The 20,920-nt window shown below is 27.6% G+C and overlaps 1 protein-coding gene across 1 annotated transcript in view; it reads left to right on the top strand.

Moving 5' to 3' along the window:
• Positions 1–20,920, top strand: part of nompC (no mechanoreceptor potential C) — a 243,395-nt gene that overhangs the window by 196,034 nt on the left and 26,441 nt on the right. Inside the window, exons 21-23 of the mRNA XM_075369639.1 lie at positions 1,373–1,504; positions 2,042–2,248; positions 4,384–5,080. Of these exons, the coding sequence (XP_075225754.1) occupies positions 1,373–1,504; positions 2,042–2,248; positions 4,384–5,080 (1,036 nt within the window). The remainder of the gene's footprint in view (positions 1–1,372; positions 1,505–2,041; positions 2,249–4,383; positions 5,081–20,920) is intronic.

The raw sequence follows: 20,920 nt of genomic DNA on the forward strand, positions 1-20,920 counted from the left end.
ATCATATCAAGGTACCGGTCTGCATTCATTGTGTCCCGAATGAGATATGGACCCATAACTTTCGTGGATGCATGCCGTACTACATTGTGACCTTTTGGTGTTGGCTTTTTTCAACAACCACTCTTGGATCCTCTGTTGCCCAATAATAACAACTGTGCCAGTTAACAAACCCCGTAACATGAAACAAGGCTTCATCTGACTACAGGATATTACTGAAAATATTGAACCAGTCTTCATACCAAGCAAACATCATCTCACCATATTCCAACACCAACGATTACCTATATATAATTCCTGGCAGTAATGTGGTTTCCACAGACGAAAATTAAACTCTTTCTTCAGAATAGTTCAGATTGTGTGTCCGATTAAACCGCTTTCGAAGATGCCTGTCTTTGTGATTTCTGAGGAGTTTGAGTAAACATTTCCTGAATCACTTGCACATTTTCCTTCGTCTTGAATGTTGAGGGGCGACTGCATCTCCTAACATCTGATATAGAACCTGTGTCTATTAGCTTCGAGGGGCAATTTCATATGGTCTTTGCTTCTACTGAGGCACAAGATCCATTCACACTTCGCTACCATCTCTGTACTTGTACCACGAACCGCCATATTTTGTACCGAGATGCCAGCTGAGCCTGTTCACGGAAGGTTAGACGTTGCACCATGGTCCACCACTGATACCTGCAATGACATAAATGAGATATCATGTAATAAATTTTACCATTATAAGGATTAAAATGCTTTTTGTTTCATGAAAATTGGTTAAGTATTAAAAAAGTTATAAAGAATTTTCAACAGGGAGTTAGTTCCTGCCCACCTGGTACTTTGATTCTTTAGTTTATGATTTTATTATGTTTTTAAATCTAGTAAGTAATTTAATTTAAAGCAGTAAAAGCACCATGATAAGCAATATTTTGAAGAGTGTTGTCTGATTGAGGTACTTATTTATCCTTTTTTGTTTGTTATTAACATTATTCAGAGGTTACAGTATACTTAATAATATAACCCATTATTAAGTTGTTGTAATCTAACTGCTAAGTAGAATGTTCTGTAGTTTTTACTTATTTTTACAATTACTACCCATTGAAATCAAATTAATTAATTATTATTAATTCATCATAATTAAATCTAGATCTTTTAGGCGATTTCAAAAAAATTAGTGAAATTAAGTCGTAGAGGTCAATGGGTTTAAATATCCAGATGATAGGAGATAAAGAGATCAATGGATGGAGCCATCAAAAAGTCAAACTACAAAAAAACACATTTGAAGATAAAGTAGACGGTTTAACATGATTAATCTGTTTTTCTCTGTATGTTATCTTTTAACACATATTAATTTTATTTATTTAATATTATTGTATTTTTTTTTCAGTTTGTTTTTAATCTAATGATATCTGGGAAGAAATATGGTGATAAACCAATACAAGAATTTATTCTTGTGTCACCTGCACCAGTTGATGTTGCTGCAAAACTTTCTAATATTTATGTTAATTTATCAAATAAGGTGAGTAACTATCCAATTTAAATGAATTTTTTGTAAGTGTTATACCCAAGGAAATATTAATTAATTTTTTTTTTACTTCTTCACCAAAGTGTTAAAGTAGATCTGTATTGTTGCATACACCAATCCATGTATGCCATTTCTCTATTTTCTGAGTCTAGATTCTTACAGGAACTCTTAAGCAGTAGCATAACAGTCTACTGTACTTAGTATTTTACATATTATTGAGACAAGACCTATTAAAATTTACCATCAAGCATTCCCATTGATTAATATACAAAATGAAATTTCAGTGAAGTCTGTACAACTCTTTATCGTTTAATGGTTTAATTCGTTTAATGGTTATCTGATACATTAATCTTAAATTTAAGTAATAAATTATGAAATGATGTTTGAAGAGTAGTTGTAGCTTCTAATCACTGAAGTTTCATTCAAATATTTGTAAATAATAAAAATGCTTTTAATAAATTACCAACTTTCTACGATTAAAAACTTTATGATAGTACTTTGAAATATGATAATCTTTAATTTACTTTTCAGGAAAAAGAAAGAGCAAAAGACTTGATTGCAGCTGGTAAACTTTGTGAAAGTATGGCAACAGAATTGTTAGCTCTTGCTGCAGGAGCTGATACTGCTGGAAGAATATTAACTGCCACAGATAGGAGAAATATTGAATTTCTTGATGTTCTCATTGAAAATGAACAGAAAGAAGTCATTTCACATACTGTTGTACAGAAATATCTACAGGTTTGTTCCATTAATGAATGTTTTATTTCATTAAAAAAAAAAAAAATTATATAAAAACGTAATTACTGATTTGTAATTTTTTGCCTGTATCCTGAGTTAGAGAAGAGACTTCATGGCAATATATTTTAATTGCTAGCCATGATTTCAGTTACATGTGGCTACCTGAAAATATTCAATAAAAATTCATGAATCTATTTATAATGTACAGTCAACTCTTGATATTTTTGGGCTAATTCATGAGAATTGTTATAAATATTATTTTGAATCATAAACAAAAAAAAGTGTTAGAATTATCTTAAATGTGAGTTTTGTTTGAAGAGCTTTTAATTTTATAGAATGGAAATTTAACAATTTTAATTTAGCAGCTTGCCCAGACTGACCAAAATATTCACTTTCTAGCCTAGAAAGTTATTTTATAGAAAAAAATCTTTATTAAAAAGTGAAAGATTTGTAGAGTTTGTCAGTGTAATTGACGAGTCATTAAAAGATAACAGTTTAGGTTGACGCTGTTGAGATCAGCACAACTGAGTAATGGCTTATTGTTGAGACCCTGGTTAAGATAGAAAATTACCCTAACGGATTGATGGTCCTTTCTTAACACTCAAGCTTTTCAATTTTCCTCGATCCCTTCTTCTACCTTATCAGTTAAGTAAACAGTCTGACCCTGCTTCAACACACTAAGAATATCAGGAACTGAAGAGCTACATACTTTCGGAAATTTAATTGCATTAAAAAAAAAGGTTTTTAAAATATTTTAAAAAAGATTTCAGCCTTATGTTTTGCTTTAATTTTATTTTAATGTTTTGAAATTTTAAACAAATAAATTTTATTATTCAGTTGTATTCCCTAATGCTGCAGAAGATGAATCTTGGTGAATTTTTAATTTACTTAAAAGAAAACTTTTATAAATAATTTATGAAATTTCATGTTAAGCTTTGACTGTATTTTTTAATTATTATTTTAGTTTTAATGTTAGAAATGTGTTATTGTATGTAAACCAGTTAAACCTTATCATAGGAATGTAAACAAAAGTTAAACAGTGAACGTGTAATGAAATAGGGTTCCAAAGGAACCCTATTTCATTGTAACATCTAATGGCTTTGATGGAGGAAGGAAATAGTCATTGAACTCTAGAATTATGTACTTAGTATTTTTTGGCAATGTTGCTTAGTAGTCTATAAAATTTTAAGTAACATTGATAAGGTAAAATCAACCTTTAGATATTGATAAGTTAGATTGTTTAGGTTAATAAATGATTCTTAACTCAGCGGATTGGTCTAGTGATGAATGCATCTTTGCAAATCAGCTGATTTCAAAGTCCAGAGTCCAGCATTCAGTCCTAGTAAAGACAGTTACTTTTATATGGATTTGAATGCTAGATTGTGATGCTGGTGTTCTTTGGTGGTTGAATTTCAATTAACTACACATCTCAGAAATGGCCAACCTGAGACTGTAGAAAACTACACTTCACTTACACTCATACATATCATCCTCATTCATTTGCTGAAGTAATACCTGACAGTAATTTCTGGAGGCTAAACAGAAAAAAGGAAAAATAAATGATTCTACCTCATTTAAAGTATAGTTTATTTTCAAACGTTCAAATTATGCACCAAGAATTATTAAAATGTATAACTTGTTTGACAGTATTATTTAAAAAGTTTTGATTATGTAAATTTTCTTATAATTTATCTAGTTTTTTTTAGTTACAACATAAAGAGAGATTATTATGTTTGGGCAGAAACTTTATCATAGAACATTAATATTTTCTCACATTTAGTTTGTTAAAAAAAGAAAGTAGATTCAGTTGAAAAATAATCTTTTCAATGTTGCATTTCTACTACAAAAGGAAAAATTGAAATAATAATAATAACATTTTTATTATCCCCTCCATTAACATATATAATGTGAACAATGTTCTTTCTACCTTTGAAGACCATGCACAAACTAAAATAGGGTTTTAGGCATTAAGATATTTAATGTCATGACATTTTCTTGGTTTTGGAGCTAGTTTTTGTAAACCATTGGAAGGAAAACTAACACTTAATTTTGTATTAGTAAATCTCATGTATTTTTTGTTTTGTGAAAATATTCAGTTAACTCATTGTCACCTTTATTACTAATTTCTGTTCTAGGAATTATGGCAAGGAAGTCTTGGATGGGCTGCATGGAAAACTATGCTACTTTTTATAACATTTATCATCTGCCCTCCAGTTTGGATTTATTTTACATTATCTTTAGGACACAAATATTATAAGATACCTATTATCAAATTTATGTCTTATCTTACATCACATATATACTTAATGTTTCTATTGATGTTTACTGGAATCACACCGATTTTTCCAGTTGTTAGACCAACAATAATACCATATTGGTATGAATGGGCACTTTTAGTATGGCTATCTGGTTTATTGCTTTCAGAATTAACAAATCCGAGTGATAAAACTGGACTCGGATGGATTAAAATATGTGTTCTAATTTTTGGTATTTTTGGAGTAGCACTCCATCTTCTTGGTCATTTTGTGGATAGGCCGTATTGGCCAACCCTTTTCTACTTACGTAATCAATTGTTTGCTTTATCATTTCTTCTTGCTTGTGTTCAAATTCTTGATTTCCTTTCTTTTCATTATCTTTTTGGTCCGTGGGCTATTATTATTGGTAATTTAATGAAAGATTTAGGTAGATTTCTTGCTGTGTTAGCTATTTTTGTTTTTGGATTTTCAATGCATTTTGTTGCTCTTAATCAGCCATTTAAAAATCAAACACCTGAAGAAGTAAAAAAAGGAATTCGTCCTAATGCAAATCTTGGCAATGGAATATTTTCTGAAGGTATGTAAAAAATTAGCACACTTTTTTTAATAATTTTATTAAGCTTTTTCTTTATATCAAGTATAGATATTTTTGAATCATGTAAAACTTACCTCATTTATTTTAAATATCTAGTGTACATCACATTAGAAAAAATTATACTATTTGCACACTTACTGCTTAATTTAATAAATGCTCTAAGGTATTTAATGTAGATAATATAGGCTAGAATATTTAACAAATGTTAATATGCATTTTTACATACATATATTACTAAACATTTCTACAGATAATATCAATACACACTGTTTATGAAATATTTTTTTTTTTTTTTTTTTTTGCAGTAAGGCTAGTTAAAAGACAGAACATTCTGTTGAAGTTTTATATTTTACTCATCCTCATCAAAAGTTTTCACTCTTGAGTAAAATGTGAGAAAGAAGGATACATTTGGTAGTGTATGCAAAGTTGGTAGTATTGTATTCTCATTTAATTGGTACATTTTATCCAAGAAGGTTCTCCTTTATGAACATTGAATTCATCATCATTTCACCCATTATCAGTCCACTGCAACAGTGATGAAGCCTCTTCATGTTTCCAACTAAACAGTCTTATATGATCTTCTACCAGTTCAGTCTAATGTACTTGATAACATCATCTATCCAATGAGCATTTAATATTTTGTTATATTATTATTAATTATTATAAAAATAATATAATAAATATTATAATATAATAAAATATTGTTATATTAATTATATTATATTATATTATTTAATATTTAATGAGCATTTAATATATTTTTTGGGCATTTAATATCTGTTGGTAACCATTCAAGTGCTAATTTAATCTATCTGACATCAGTTCTTGTTTCTATGTGGCCTGCCCACAGCCATTTTAATTCTTTAACTTTCTCAATGATATCATGTATTTTCATCTGTTCCCTGACCATTTACAGGTTTTCCTAACTCATCTGGTAATTCTAAGCATAATCGTTCCATATTTCTATGTAGAAATTGAATTATTCTGTTTTATATAAGAACTTATAATTAGCCTTACTTAAAATTGTGGTTATATATCAAATTTGCATAGTTGATGAATTCCTTTTAATGACGGTAAAAATTTTTTAATCAAAAAAATTTCTAAAATGTATATTAGTATTTGGTACAATTACAGAATTTAGTACGTAAAGTTGTCCTTGATTACTGTGCAGTTTGTTTTATATGGAGTATTTTAAGAATCTAATTTTAATTCTAATCCTATTTAATAATTATTGTGGATAAACAGCTGTGCTATACAAGGAGGGCAATCCATTAAGGCTCTGTTTTGTATATTTAATTGCTCAGGAGATGATTGAGGAAAAGAAAACCTTTATGGAATTAAGAGTGTATGTGAGTAACATTTTTGTCTGCCTGACTGTTGCTCTTATTAACCACCTCCTAATCATTTTACTTTATTTTTATTACTTTTTAACCATTTAACAAAATTTAAGAGATTGAAGTCAATTGGTAAGTAATAAAAACATAATGTTATAATAAAAAGCAGCAACATATATCAAAAGCCATTCCTCCGTTCATCAGTTATATAAGGTTGTTCAAACAACATTTTTTGAAACTCAACCTCCTGACATTCAGTTAGTTATCTCAGTTAAAGATAGGTTCTTTTCAATAATTTGAAAAAAATGAACAGTTAATTCAGTAATGACATTTTTCATCTCAGAAATCATTATAAAATTATTCCTAGGTTTTCAAGCAATTGTAATAGATTTATAAATTACAGACATGTTTTACAAGTTACTTTATTAATATAAAAGTGACCAGAGATGTGTTATCTTTGTGCTACATGCAGTTCCAGCGCATGGTGAATTTGTTCATGAAGCAAATAAAGAAAGTCTTTGAGAGTATAAGCAGGGGTGCACTTGTAAAATTTTATTGATTTTGTTCTGAATTTTTGTATATTCATAATTTTTGATTTTATATAATAGCAGACCCAAAGAATATGGTCCACAGCCACAGTTAGCTGGCTATATGACAATTAAGAAAAATGAACATTCACTTACTTTGTTATCAATTACCTAAATATGTGTTTAAGTTACAGCAGTGTCCTTTGTCACTCATCATTTAAGGAAATGATAATATATTTCATTAAGAAATATAATAACAATGCATATTTAATGTTCAAATAAAATGTAGGCCAAACTTTAAGTTAAAACAAATTTTATGTGAAAAGACAATTTTTTATTTCTCCTAAAAAACAGTGTTGGAATGGTGCTCCAACACCAGTGGACTCCTGAGTAAAAGATAGTATTAGCTAGTTGATTTCACTATTCACAGCGAACTGAATTAACTTAAAATATGGTTAATGGATTCCAAGTAAGTTGGTAGACAAGTGCAATGAAACTAGTGTTGGTGTTTGTAGAAAGGACTGAAGCAGTAATAGTTGATATCAAAAAACAGAAAATTAAAACACGATAAGAAAATATCCTAATGCTTTGTTCAGGAAAATATTCAGTTCTACACTTCTTCTAGCGATAAAAGTTATAATTGTTTTTATATATATTCTGTCAAATTTTGTGTTATTTTTGGAAGAAAAATACATTAACAAATCGAAAACAATAATGTATTTTTCATTATAGGATAGGTAACAACAGAACTGGAGATCATTGGAAAATTAATCTGAAAGGTTTAACAATATTGCTTTATAACGAGCTGCCCTATTTATTTAAAAAAAGTTTTTTAGGCATCTCAAGTAGTCATTTTGTGAAAAAAAGTTTGAAAACAATATTGAAATTAAAAAAAATGTTAAAAATTTATAATCAGTCAAAAATTTCTTTTGTCAAAAAATGCTATTAATGTGTAGTGACTATGCATACTTGTCCTAAAGAGTTATGTTATAAAGAAGGTTATTAATAAAATAAACCATTCTAAAACATATAAATTTTTCTCTAGTTATTGATTGTCCAAAGAGTGTTCGCATCAATGAAAAAGGCGAATTAGATGAAATTATATGAGATTATTCATGAGATTATAAAACTGTAATCTTTAAAAAATTAGAAATACATTTTTTAGTCATGAAATATCTGTAATCATTTTTTGTTCTAGAGAATCATGCTACAATCATATGACATTCAGAAATCTTACGGCATTCTTTTTTCTCTTTAAAAGTGTTTTATGTACTCTTTTTATGTATAATTCATCGATGAAACTTGTATAGATTAACTCTAATGTTGGGATTTTCATATTAGGATTTTACTAATGTTAACATCCTATCGATACCTGCTGATATATTTTAAGAATATAACATATTAGTATTTTATTTCATCTATTAATTTTTTGAGATAAATTATTTTTACTTCTATAGTTTCACTGAGACTTCAATATTTAAAAATTCTTAAATTGTTACATTTTTTATCTTATACATAATTATATTTATACTGTACATTTCTTTTTCATTTCCGCTTAATGTAGCATATATTACTGTATAAACTGCACTATTTTCTACTACATCCCCTAGAAGTGGGTGGAGCACATATAAGCATGATTTTTTATAATTTTTAGTTTTGCAAATCTGGAATGCATCTAATAATTTTTGCCTTATGATTATCATTATTGTTACATTACTAGTATTGTATAAGATATTTTTGTACATATATTTTATTTTATTGCATTTATGATATCTGTAGATGAAAAAAAAAGATAAATTATAATTAGACTTTTTTTATGCATGTGTAATCCAGAAATATTTTTAACACTTGTATTAGGTGTTTATATAAAAATTATTTTTTATTAATGTTTATGCTGAATGTATAGAATTTATTATGTTGGGTATCCCAACTGGTAATAAGCTGCCAGCATTTTTTGTTCACTCCAGCAGAATAAGTTATGCGAGTCATTTCCCTTTAATAATTAATGGTAATTATTTTTAATGTAACTTTTAGTATTTTTATAATTTGTGTACAGACAGTTCCCAAAAAGAAACAAAGAAAATAAGTTTAATTTTATGCAAATTCAGATAAATAAATATTAAAATCCTGATAAATAAATAAAATGATTTACACATTTATAATTATATTTCTACCTAGTACAATAAAATATAACGTTTAACATTTTTTCTTAATGATTATCAAAATGTGACTTTTTGCACATTTCTATATCCTCTCCATATAAAATTAGTTATGTGGAAATTAAACCATTTCTTAATATTTTTCATTTTTGATTCAGTGTAGAGGATGGCATGATGAGTGTCATCATCATTAAACTATTGATGATAGTAAAAAAAAAATTAAAATGTGGTAATTCCTTGAATAACACCTAAGCTATACTGCAGTGTTCTGTTTCCAGTTATCTAAATTGTTGATAAGGGTTTTAAATGATATTTGCAGAATGTGATGTAAGATTTTTTTGGTGCAATTCCTTTGCTTAGTATGATTCATTGTTTGTATAAGGGCTGTACTTTATGAAATTGAACATTTTTTTTTAGAAAAACACTTCAGTAATTTAGACATTTTTCTAATTTATCTTCATCACAAAATTCCTTTAAAATGTTTGTACCATTTTTCTCAGTGTTGGAATGGTTCAGTTGATGTAAATAGTTAACCAGATTTTTCATAGTCCATAACTGTATTCAGCCTAATTTAAAACAACTAATCATAATACGTATAGCTCACAAATTTCTCCTCATGACCTTCTTGCAACATTAAAAATTTTATTTCCAATTTGAAACAAAATTTAATATGCATAAGTTGTTCTTCAATATCCTAATGTATTTATTCAAGAAAGTTTTCATGAAAACCAAACATAACCTCGTTCAATTTATCATAAAACATAAAAATGTATAATAGAGTCATGCAGATTGTGCAAGAGAGTTTCTTAGGAACTCCATTATCCAATTGTCATAAAATGTTTGCCATAATAAATTCAGGAATTATTTTTAATTTATTTTTTATGATGGACATCTTATAACTTTATTGATTGAGCTTTCTCAACATTTTACAATGTTCTTCTCCATTTATTATTTTTATGCATGGTTTTCACCAGAGGGTCCCTTATTTTTCCTAAAACAGTTCATACAAGGTGTGTAAGAAAAGTGATGAGATTGGTAACACTGCGAGCGATCTGGCAACGCTGTGTCTACCGGTCTGTGCTAGACCGGTTTGTTCATCCTTGCCTCATGCACAGTATGAGTTTCAACTCCGTTCAGCCAATACATTATTTTTGACAGAACCATCAGTGAAGTTGTGTTTTTGTTGTGTGTTACGGATATGGAGCACTGAAATTTAGAGCAACGTTGTGCAATCAAGTTTTGTGTTAAACTTGGGGAATCTGCAAGTGTGACCTTTGAAAAGTTGAAACAGGCCTATGGGGAACATTGCTTATTAAGAGCACAAGTTTTCCGCTGACACAAATAATTTTTGGAAGGCCGAGAACATGTTGAAGATCAGCCTTGCTCAGAGAGACTTTCAATTTCAAAATCTGATGAAAACGTTGAGCGTGTGAGGGTTCTTGTGAGATCAGACTGCCATTTAACAATAAGGATGATGATTGAACAGTTAAATTTCAACACTTTCAACGTACATAAAATTTTGACAGACGATTTGGACATGCAAAAGGTTTGTGTGAAATTGGTGCCGAAAAACCTCACAACGGAACAGAAGGACAATCAAAGAAACGTGTGCGTTGATCTTCTTGAGAGGATTGAAAATGACCAGAATTTTTCAATTGTGTGATCACAGGTGATAAATCCTGGATATTTGAGTACGATCCTGAAACAAAGTGGCAAAGCGAAGACTGGCACACTCCATCATTTCCTCAACTGAAAAAATGTCAAATGAACAAATCAAAGATCAAAACCATGCCGATTTGCTTTTTTGACAGTAGGGATATCGTGCATAAAGAATTTGTTCCTCCAGGACAGACTGTCAACCAAGTGTTTTACAAAGGTGTCCTTGAAAGGCTAAGGAAAAGAGTGATTCACGTGAGACCAGACATTGCAGACAAGTGGATGCTTCATCATGACAATGCCCCGTGTCACATGGCCATTTCCATCAGGAAATTTTTGACCTCAAAGCGCATTCCTACGGTTCCTTAACCCCCCTATTCACCTGATTTGACTCTTTGTGACATTTTCCTTTTCCCGAAATTGAAACATGTCTTAAAAGGACATCATTTTGGAACTCTGGAGAACATTCAAAAGACTGTGACTGACCAGTTAAAAGCCCTACCAGTTGAAGCCTTCCAGCGCTGCTACCAGGAGTGGGAACAATGACTCCGCCAGTGTATAGCTGCCCAAGGGAACTACTTTGAAGGGGATAATGTTGTTGTTTGAAAAAAATAAAAACTTTGGTAAGTAAAAAGTCAGTCTCATTACTTTTCTCACACACCTTGTTTAATCTTTCTGGTTGGCACATTTTTTGGAACATACTTAAAATTTTTTATTATTTGTTTGTCCATGATTTATTTTACCATTGAAAATATGTTGTTGGGGATGTGGAAACCAAATTTTTATCTGCTATAAAAATATAATTTAGGAAAGCAATCTTCTCCCTGTGACATTGTTCCCAAAACTTACCTCTACGATTTTTTTGTACTTGTCAGTAAGCACATTTGTACCTTATTTAAACAAAAACGTTTTCATATAATAATTGCTTTGAAAATTGAGAAAAAATGTTTTATGAAGTAAATTGAGAATCAAATCATGAATTAATTTTTATTTTTTGCAAATATTTTCACAAACCTCTTCTTTAAAACTTTACATGATGAGAAGGAAGTACCCTCAATGCTGTTCTTTGTACACAGTTTATCATTTGTTGAAGATTCTTACATACTTAGTATAATTTCATCAGTTGTTGTGTCTTTCTACATATTTTTCTTATCTGTTGATGAATTTTATCTTAATGTTTCTCTTTGAAAAAAAAATCACAGTTGTAATCTGATAATTAGGTAATCATAAAAATGCATTACAGAACAGTCAATAAACATAGAAGTGCTACTGAATACATATAAACTGTGTGGGCAAACAAATAAAAATGCAGTATGAAATTACACAAAAAGATTCTTTGAAAAAATTTAAATATACATCTTTTAATAAACGTAAGGAACAGTTCTAATAAAAATAACTATTAGAAAGATTAAATATGAAGTAAAAAATCTCCTTTTTTATCTGTACACAATGAAATTTATTTATTAATATTCTATTAAAACATAAGTAAAAACTAAGTGCAGCCATGCATTAAAAAATAAAAAAAAGATAATTTTGTTTTTAATGAAGTTTTAACCAAATGAAATGAAATGACAAATGATTATTAAACACATCCAGTATTATAATTTTTGCAAATAGAAAATTGCTTGTGAAGTTGGCATATGTATGTTGATTTTTGGAAAAACAGTGCATTAAAACACACAACTGATCTGACAAACACAGAAAAACCATAATTAGAGTCTTGACAGGAAGAAGAGAGCTCTCTGAAATGAAATGTTCAAATTGTGAGTTATCATTCATATTATTGCTATGATTTAGGAATTCCAGAAACAGTAACATAAAATCATAGAAGCAGATTAATTTTAATAGAGAAAATCTTTTTTAAATAATAATTTTTATTTCAGCATACATTTATATAGTATTTAACGTTTGATTATTAAGGTCAGTCATTTGGAAAAATAGAAAAGATATTTCTGTAATTCTCTATCATTTATGTACAATCAGAATTTTCTTCATTTTTGTACAATTTTTCTATTGTTGCAAGCAATTAGTTATATTTTATAATTTAAAATTTGTTGTTGAAAAATGCTTAGAGATTCCTATTTATGTGCTTTCATTTTGAATATCTATTGTTAGAAAGCAATTGTATCAAACTTACATGTTTTGTAATAGCTCATTTGATCTGTAATACTCTTAAATATAGCTCAACTGTTTGATGTATTATAATAGATAATTTTGTGGCAAATGAACTAAATAATTTTAAGAATTGATTGTATAAACAAAATAATAGTGAAAGAACGTTTTTGATATTAATAGTCTAGTGATTATTATTAAAAAAAAAGCAGAATATGTTCCTTTTATATTTTGATTACTGCCTTTACTTTCAGTGTATAGATGCATATCTGTGTTCATCTAACACTGACATGCATTATGCAGTTTGTGAATTACATCATGAACTGATTTTTGTGTCAAAATTAATAATATAGTTAGAATCTAGATTCTGTAGAATGAACAGAAACATCAGAATAGAATTGATATAATTAAACATATCGGTACTACCACCACTGTAAAACTATCGATTGAAATTACACTACCAATGAAATTATTTTAACCAAAATACATATAATTTTTTTTTCTTGTTATATCTGACATATAATGGGCATTTACACTCATTATTTCTCTTCTGTGCCAATACATTAACCCCAACTCTTAATATCTTATAGCCATTAGATTCTACTTTTCTAATATTAGAAAAGTAGAATGTTTTCTACTTTTGTTCTGTACACTTCTTTTTTTTCTGCTTTTATTCTGTACACTTCTAGAACCAAATCTACTAACCTGAATACTTTGATGCTCAGAAACCTTTTCTTTTTGTAAGACTTTGAAACAAATTTCTTCAGTTCATTTTCAAAACTTATTAATATCATACTGTGTAACAACCTAAATAATTTTCTTGACAATTTATCTCAAAAGGCTCAATTTTTTTGCTTTCATGTTGTACATGTTTTGCTGCCATAAAAAACTACATTCCACTAAAATATTTTTAAGGAATTATTTATAATTCATAAATCTGTGTTTATATGTTTAACTAGAAAAGCAATTCTTTTCTATGTGTAAGCTCTACTGGTTTGTTTGTAAAAGTTGGTTTTTGATATCTTGTTTACTTCAGCCAACCATTATAATTTTAATAAATAAATAAACCGTTCTTTGACTTCTAATATAATTAATATAATTTGACTTCTGTATATAATAATATAATTTGACTTCTGTTTTAAGATTAATAATTGTTTATTCAAATTTCATTACTTTTGTTTTCATTTATTTACTTTCAAACTGAATTTCTCTCCTAACCATCAGTTTATATTTTTCAATATTTCCTTCACATTCATATTTTAAACTAGAACAGCAGTACTATCATCAGTGAATCTTAAAACTGTTACTTTTTATCTATGGATTATTCCAGTTTCAAACATCTCATTTAATTTAAAAGTCTCTTTTAACTCATATACTTTTCTGTGAGTTCATCTATTACACCTTCCCTCATTCTGTTTTTCTATAAATTATTAAAGATAGACATCAGGAAATAAGTGATATTAAACTTACAATGCAGTTAATTCTTACTTTATCTTCCCAAACACATGATTTTTAGTCAAATGCATTACAAAAGAATTTATGTAAAATAATAATTTTTTTTAATAATTTGCATTTGTATACATATAAAACATAATAGTCTGAATTATTTTTGGTGTTTTTTAGTTAGATATAATGTTAATGTGTATGATGTGAGGTACAAGTGGAATATAGTTTGAATATGTGCATGTAAGGAAACCTGTTCAGTGGTAGTCGTAACTCTTTTCTTTGACAAATAATTCTAACATGATTGTCTGAGTACCACTTAAGAATCACTGTAAAGGTTTTCTTCAAAACAACTGTAATGAAAAACTAAGGGCATAAATTAAATTTCAATTAATTGTATATTTATCAAATTCCTTTTTTTAAGGAATTTAGCCTTAGGAATGTATACCTTTTTTTATACTACAGTGCATGCACTGCAATATTGACAGTTTATTTTAGTAAATTAAAATTAAATTTCTTCTTTATCAGTACAGTTATTTATAACTGATTCATACATTTTTCTTCAAAAGAAAAGAATTGATGTATGAAATATTTGCCTGGCAAGAATGTTCTGGTTACATTATGGTGTTCTAAGAGTACTGTAAAGACTGTCAGAATGTAAAGCATAGATTTCACATTTGAAGTGAAGGCTTTACGTTTATTCATTATGACAGGGTTGTTTTTCTTTAAGGCAAGAAGAATCATGCGTACTTTGTATTTAAAAAAATATTTTACTACTACTTTTTATTAAGAATGAATCATATATATAAAAATTAAAATATATGTACAAATACCTTTTAAAAAATGAAAAGAAAAAATGAAAACAATTATTATTTAATCACAAGAAAATCAAAATAATACTTGCTCCACCTGCGTTTTTTCTTGTAAAATCTGAATGAATATGAAGCTATTCTGTTAAAAATATATTGTTTAATAGTTTACATTTTTATTTTTAAAATAATATTTCTGTTATTAATATTTAAATTTTATTCTTTTTTTTTTAATATCTGCTAATGTAATATTTTAATAAAAATATATTTGTTAAAATGTCTTTTTTATTACATCTAAAAGAAAAACAGAATCAATTTCATTAATGTCATAGATTCATGAGATAAATTTTAAAGAAAAGTTGTCAGTATCGATACAGTTTGCTTCAATTAATTACAATGAAAGGTAAATTATTGTTTCATAAATTGGAGGCATTCATGGTACTGCAGTATGCCTGCTGTTATATTTTCATGTACATCATTAGTAACACCTGTTTGTTTGTGCATGTCTGAAGTGTTATAACACTGCAGTTTTAAATGCCAGTGATTAAACAGTACACAAGTTATAAATGTTGACTTTTGCTTAAAAAATTGTTACCATAGACATTAAATTTGGATGAAAAAGCCTATAGTGAAAATGGCAAAAAAAAGAAACACAATATTATACGTGTGTAAGTGATTTTGTCAGTATTATGTAATTGTTGATGACTATAGTGTTCTTCCACCTAACATAAAAAATAATATAATTAATACATTTGAAATGATGAAGGAAACTTGTTGAAGAAATAGCAACATAAATTGAAATATTATTAGGAAGTTATGATTATCGTTTATGATTGGAAAGATTTGAGAATTTTATCGTTTGTCAACTCATATTTTTCAGAAATGTTGCCAGCACATTATTTATGCTAAGAAATACTTTACATGACAATGTACATCTCTAAAGCATTTATTTTACTGTATTTTCTGATAAGGCATTGGTTGAGTTTTATTTGTACCTTGCTTACTTTAAATCAATTCTGGAAGGAAAGTAGCGTAATGTTGTTGATGAAAATATGTAAAATCTATGAAAATATATATATAATATTGCCCTAAAAGAGGTAAGCAGCTAAATGACGTTTTTAAGAATTGAATTCCAGAAGGAATGTCTACATAAACTTTATGAACAATGAAGAAAGTATCTTGCTGACAAAGGAAATTTCTTTGAGGAGCTAATACATAAAAAAGGTTAATGCACAGTGTGATTTTTTTCTCTCTTTTTTAAGTTAACGAATTCTCAAAACGTTTTGAAGCTAGTGTATAATTTTTACTAATTTTTCGTTTAATATGTGTATTTTATAAATAAAATTAATATGTGAACGACAGTGTGGGAGCAAATTATTAATCAAATGATTATAAAATATAATATAATACAATTAAGGACGTCCACACTTTTACTATTCATAATATAAAATGTAAAAGAATATTGTTAATAAATTCATTCAATATGCATTATTTTAATTAAATGTGGCTGAGAGGTGTAATTAATAAATGCTTACATAAAAGTACATTCACTACTGAGAATAGAAAACAGATCTATAGATCATCATTATCAATATAAAATATTATTTGAATTTAATCAAAGATTTTATTATAAACATTTATTTTTAATTTAATATGAAAGTGAAATTATTCTTCTTAAAACATATTTGTATTGGAAAATTTTTCCAAACAATTTGTACTTTAATACAATAATTTCCAAATAGTGAAATTCCCGTATGTTTTTGTCATTTTACAATTTTTTCATTAGTTAAATAAAAGCATACTTAATTTTTTTTTATTTTGTTTTTTTTATTCTCAATTAAACTAAAAAAAACTACTTTCACAAGTGACAGTGTATTATTATGAAACTTCTCAGACACAATTTCAGGGAAATGTGGTTAATTTATAAACATATATAAATGACATATAAACACATATAATTATGTAACTCTACATAATTGTACAATTGTAAATGGATTTCTTCTGAAATTCTCAATGATGGTAGCAAAATGAATAACCAATTCAAACACATTTGTGCATTCATCTAAGAGCAGTGATTTACTGACAGTAGCTGTGTCCATATATAACCCATCTTCACGTTATAAGCTATTCATTTTCTTGTGTAGCAGAAAGCACTGCTGACTGGCACTCTATAGTCTTTCATTTGCATGTGCGGTTGTTTGAATTTCTGTTATTTGTAAACTACATATTTTCTATGGAAATAGATTTTTTTTAAATATTTTGTTACCACAATACATTGTCATCAACAATAAGCATGTGTGCAAAATTTAGCCCTCTATCTCACCTAGAAGTAGATTAATTATTGCTGACAGAATTCTGACCATCTGCTGTGTAACACAGTGCACAGAGGAAGTTAAATAAAAATGTATTGTAAAATATGATAGATTTTCATCAAAATTTGCTTCTTTAATTGTTAATTTACAAAACAATATTTTTCTCTATATTATAATTATTATTATTTTGGAAGAAAATTAGTAAACAGTAGGTTGTAAGTTGTTATCAGTTATTACTGCAGAACATAACATTGTTAACATTGTTAAAGAACAACAACACAACATTAACATTGTTAAAGAACAACAACACAACATTAACATTGTTAAAGAAAAAAATATTAATTATGGATGAATGTGATGAAAAATCCCAATAATAAGTAGCATTTCAAACTAGGAACTTTTATTTTATCAGTTAATTTTTCTATCACTAAAAGTACCAAAATCATTTTATTAATTTTTGTATTACTAAATTGTATATTTAACTGAGTAAAAATGTTTTTAGAAAATTTACTGACAATACAAATCCAATTTCTATATTCTTGATTTGGGCTTAAAATACTCATCAGACAGTGACAATCTCACACAAAAGTTATACAGCAGGTACATTAGAGTATACATACTCTATATATAATCCGTGGGTTAATCAAATGTATTCTGGATGTACACATAAATCTTTGTGTTTGCCATAAAAGTATCACTCCTCTAATGTGTCATGGTTTATCAGCATTGATAAACCAATCACTGAGATTAAAAAAAAATACATGTTTAATTAGAACCGATCACATCTGCTGTAAAATAGTTAAGGCTTCTTTAGTGGCTTAATTGGTTTGTTCATTGGTTCAAGTTTCTACTGAAATTCAGTAAAGTTACATTTTCCAAACACAGATTAAATTGTTTCAGTTTGTTTATTATCATTTTTTTTCTTCTGTAAGTAGATATTCTATAGGTTTATTGTCTAAATTGTTTAATTTTGGCTTTACTATAAGTTTTTTTGTTCCTTTCTTTTAACTTGTTCTCGTCAAATTAAATGCTAGAGAAGTTTCATCTTTTACTTGATAAGATGAGAATAACCTTGATGAAAATTGACTTCTGAAGATTTTTTTTACAACAGTATGTTAAAGCAACTGTTTAAAAAAAACATTGGTTTTTCATTTTTGTTTAAAGTTTTTTGAGGTTTCTTCTCTTTAATGGGAACATAACAATTTCCTATTCTTCTCCAATTTATCTTTTGTAAGAGATTTTTCTAACTAGCATTTTCACCTGACGTAAGGTTTTCACCTTCTTGATGAAAATCTTCTTGATGCATTTCTTCTCTAAGTATGCAAGTTATTTGTTCAATTCTGCTGAATAATTTCCACAAAATGAATGAGTTTAATATCAAGTCATGGAGCATCCTTTTTGGGTGCAAGTTGTATGACTTTTTATTTACTAATGTACATCGTATTCAACAGAATTATAATTTTTACAGTTTAAATTAAATATATATTCCTCATAGTGTTTGGAAAATTTTCAGGCAAATGTAAACAAGGTAAAATGGATTAGTGAAAAATTTGTTACAATAAAATCAGTATTTAAAAAAAATTACCATTAGGGGTTTTTCATAGTAACTTTTATGTTTTTTATATGAAGATTTTTCAAAGTATCCTATGATTAAGGTATGAACAGATTTTTCCTTTGGTTTACAGTAGCACTGAAGATAAATCTGCACAATGATTGATAGCTTTTTTTAATAGTAAAAAAATACACAAGTATTTGTAGAGCATTTTGGGAGTGTCGTGGATTACACTATTTAGTATTAATGCAACTATTTCTTCACTCAATATTAGAAGTTTACTGATTTAATATGCATTTATTATTATGTTCTGAAGTGATAACAATTCTAAAATTATTTAAAGTAACATAAATAATTTTTCTTCATAAGATAAAAATGTAATAATGCAAGATCAAAAAGATTGCTGTGAAAAATAAAAATTGGCGTACAGATTAAAGAGATTGTTATTGGCTAAAATTTATAAAACTTTTGATAATGGTTGTTTTAATAACTTTCCATTACATTATTTTTTAAAATTTTATATAGTATAACTTTATTAATAATTGTTCATAGCATGCAAAAAAACTGTATTAAACATGAATTCAACTACTGACATTTTATTATTTTAGCTTTCCATGGCTTAATTTCCCAAAATGTTACTACTTGAGATATTCCAGTTTTAGTAAACCATCATGTTTTCAGAGAAATACAGTTTTCTATTTTATCTAGGGCACTACTTTTTAATAAAAAATTAGGTTTTTAAAATGAATTTTGTTATAAAATTATTATAGTACTTCATGAATAAACTAATTGTACAATTACTATATTTTAAATTAGGTTGTGTAACATGTTAATACTCGTATTAAACATATTCAGTAGATGCTAAAATAAGTAAATCAAGTGACTTTCAACCAAGAAGAGCAGATTGTTTGTGCCAGTTTAATATATTATATAGAAAAACAGAATTTGAAATTTTGAATTTTCAATGCAGCTCTACCATCAATGCATTGTCAATGTCAATGCAGCTCTACTAATATTCTTTTGAAAAGTAAGATGACATAGTTTGTAAAGCATAAGCTATTAAGATCCCTTCTCGCTTCACCTACTGTAAAACCTACAACATCGGATTTTGTATGAGCTTTCACTCAGAAACAATACGGTAAGAACATTCTGCTCAAGCCCTTGATACAGTAAGTTAGCCAACTGGGACATTAGAATCAACTGGGACATCAGAAAAGAATGGAAAAATATTTTATGACAACAGTATAAGTGATAGTAAATCTTCTTTACATTTTATTGTATTAAAATACAAAATGTTAGCACATTTTTGATCTTAAAAATGCTTTTGATACATTAAACATAAAAAATGCAAGACTTCCAAGTTTACAATGATATTTAATTTACAGTAAAAGTAACTTTTAGACATTATATGTTTTTATTACAGTGTATAGTGGATAGTTGTATTATTTATAAATATGCTGCTCCAGATCTGTGAAACAGTGCCCAAGTAAATTTATCATTTGAACTTCAGTTGCACGTGAATTAGTTTTATCACCAGTTAAATAAGAAATAATATTGCTGAGTAATTTTGAACTTTTATTAAATAGATTCTTTGACTCCTAGCTTTGCTGTTATGAAGGTGTTTACTTTTGTATACGTCTACTGATTTTTTTAAACTTCCTCAATTTAAATATCCTCTAGTTTATTGTTTAGTTGTTATTTTGAGTTTGTGTGTATTTGTCACATATATACTAATTTTTAGTAGATTTCTAATTAGTAAAATAATAAAAAGTTCTAATGAAAATAAAACTGGATTTTACAGATCTTATCTAATAATAATATAAATAGATGATGTAATTCTATGCTTTTCATGTGAGAGATGTTTAATTTAAAGATGATTGAAAGTATTAAAATAACTTATTTTCTTTACATTGTCTGT

Source organism: Lycorma delicatula, chromosome 6 (assembly GCF_047948215.1).
Source record: "Lycorma delicatula isolate Av1 chromosome 6, ASM4794821v1, whole genome shotgun sequence".
In the NCBI taxonomy this organism is placed as follows: Eukaryota; Metazoa; Arthropoda; class Insecta; order Hemiptera; family Fulgoridae; genus Lycorma; species Lycorma delicatula.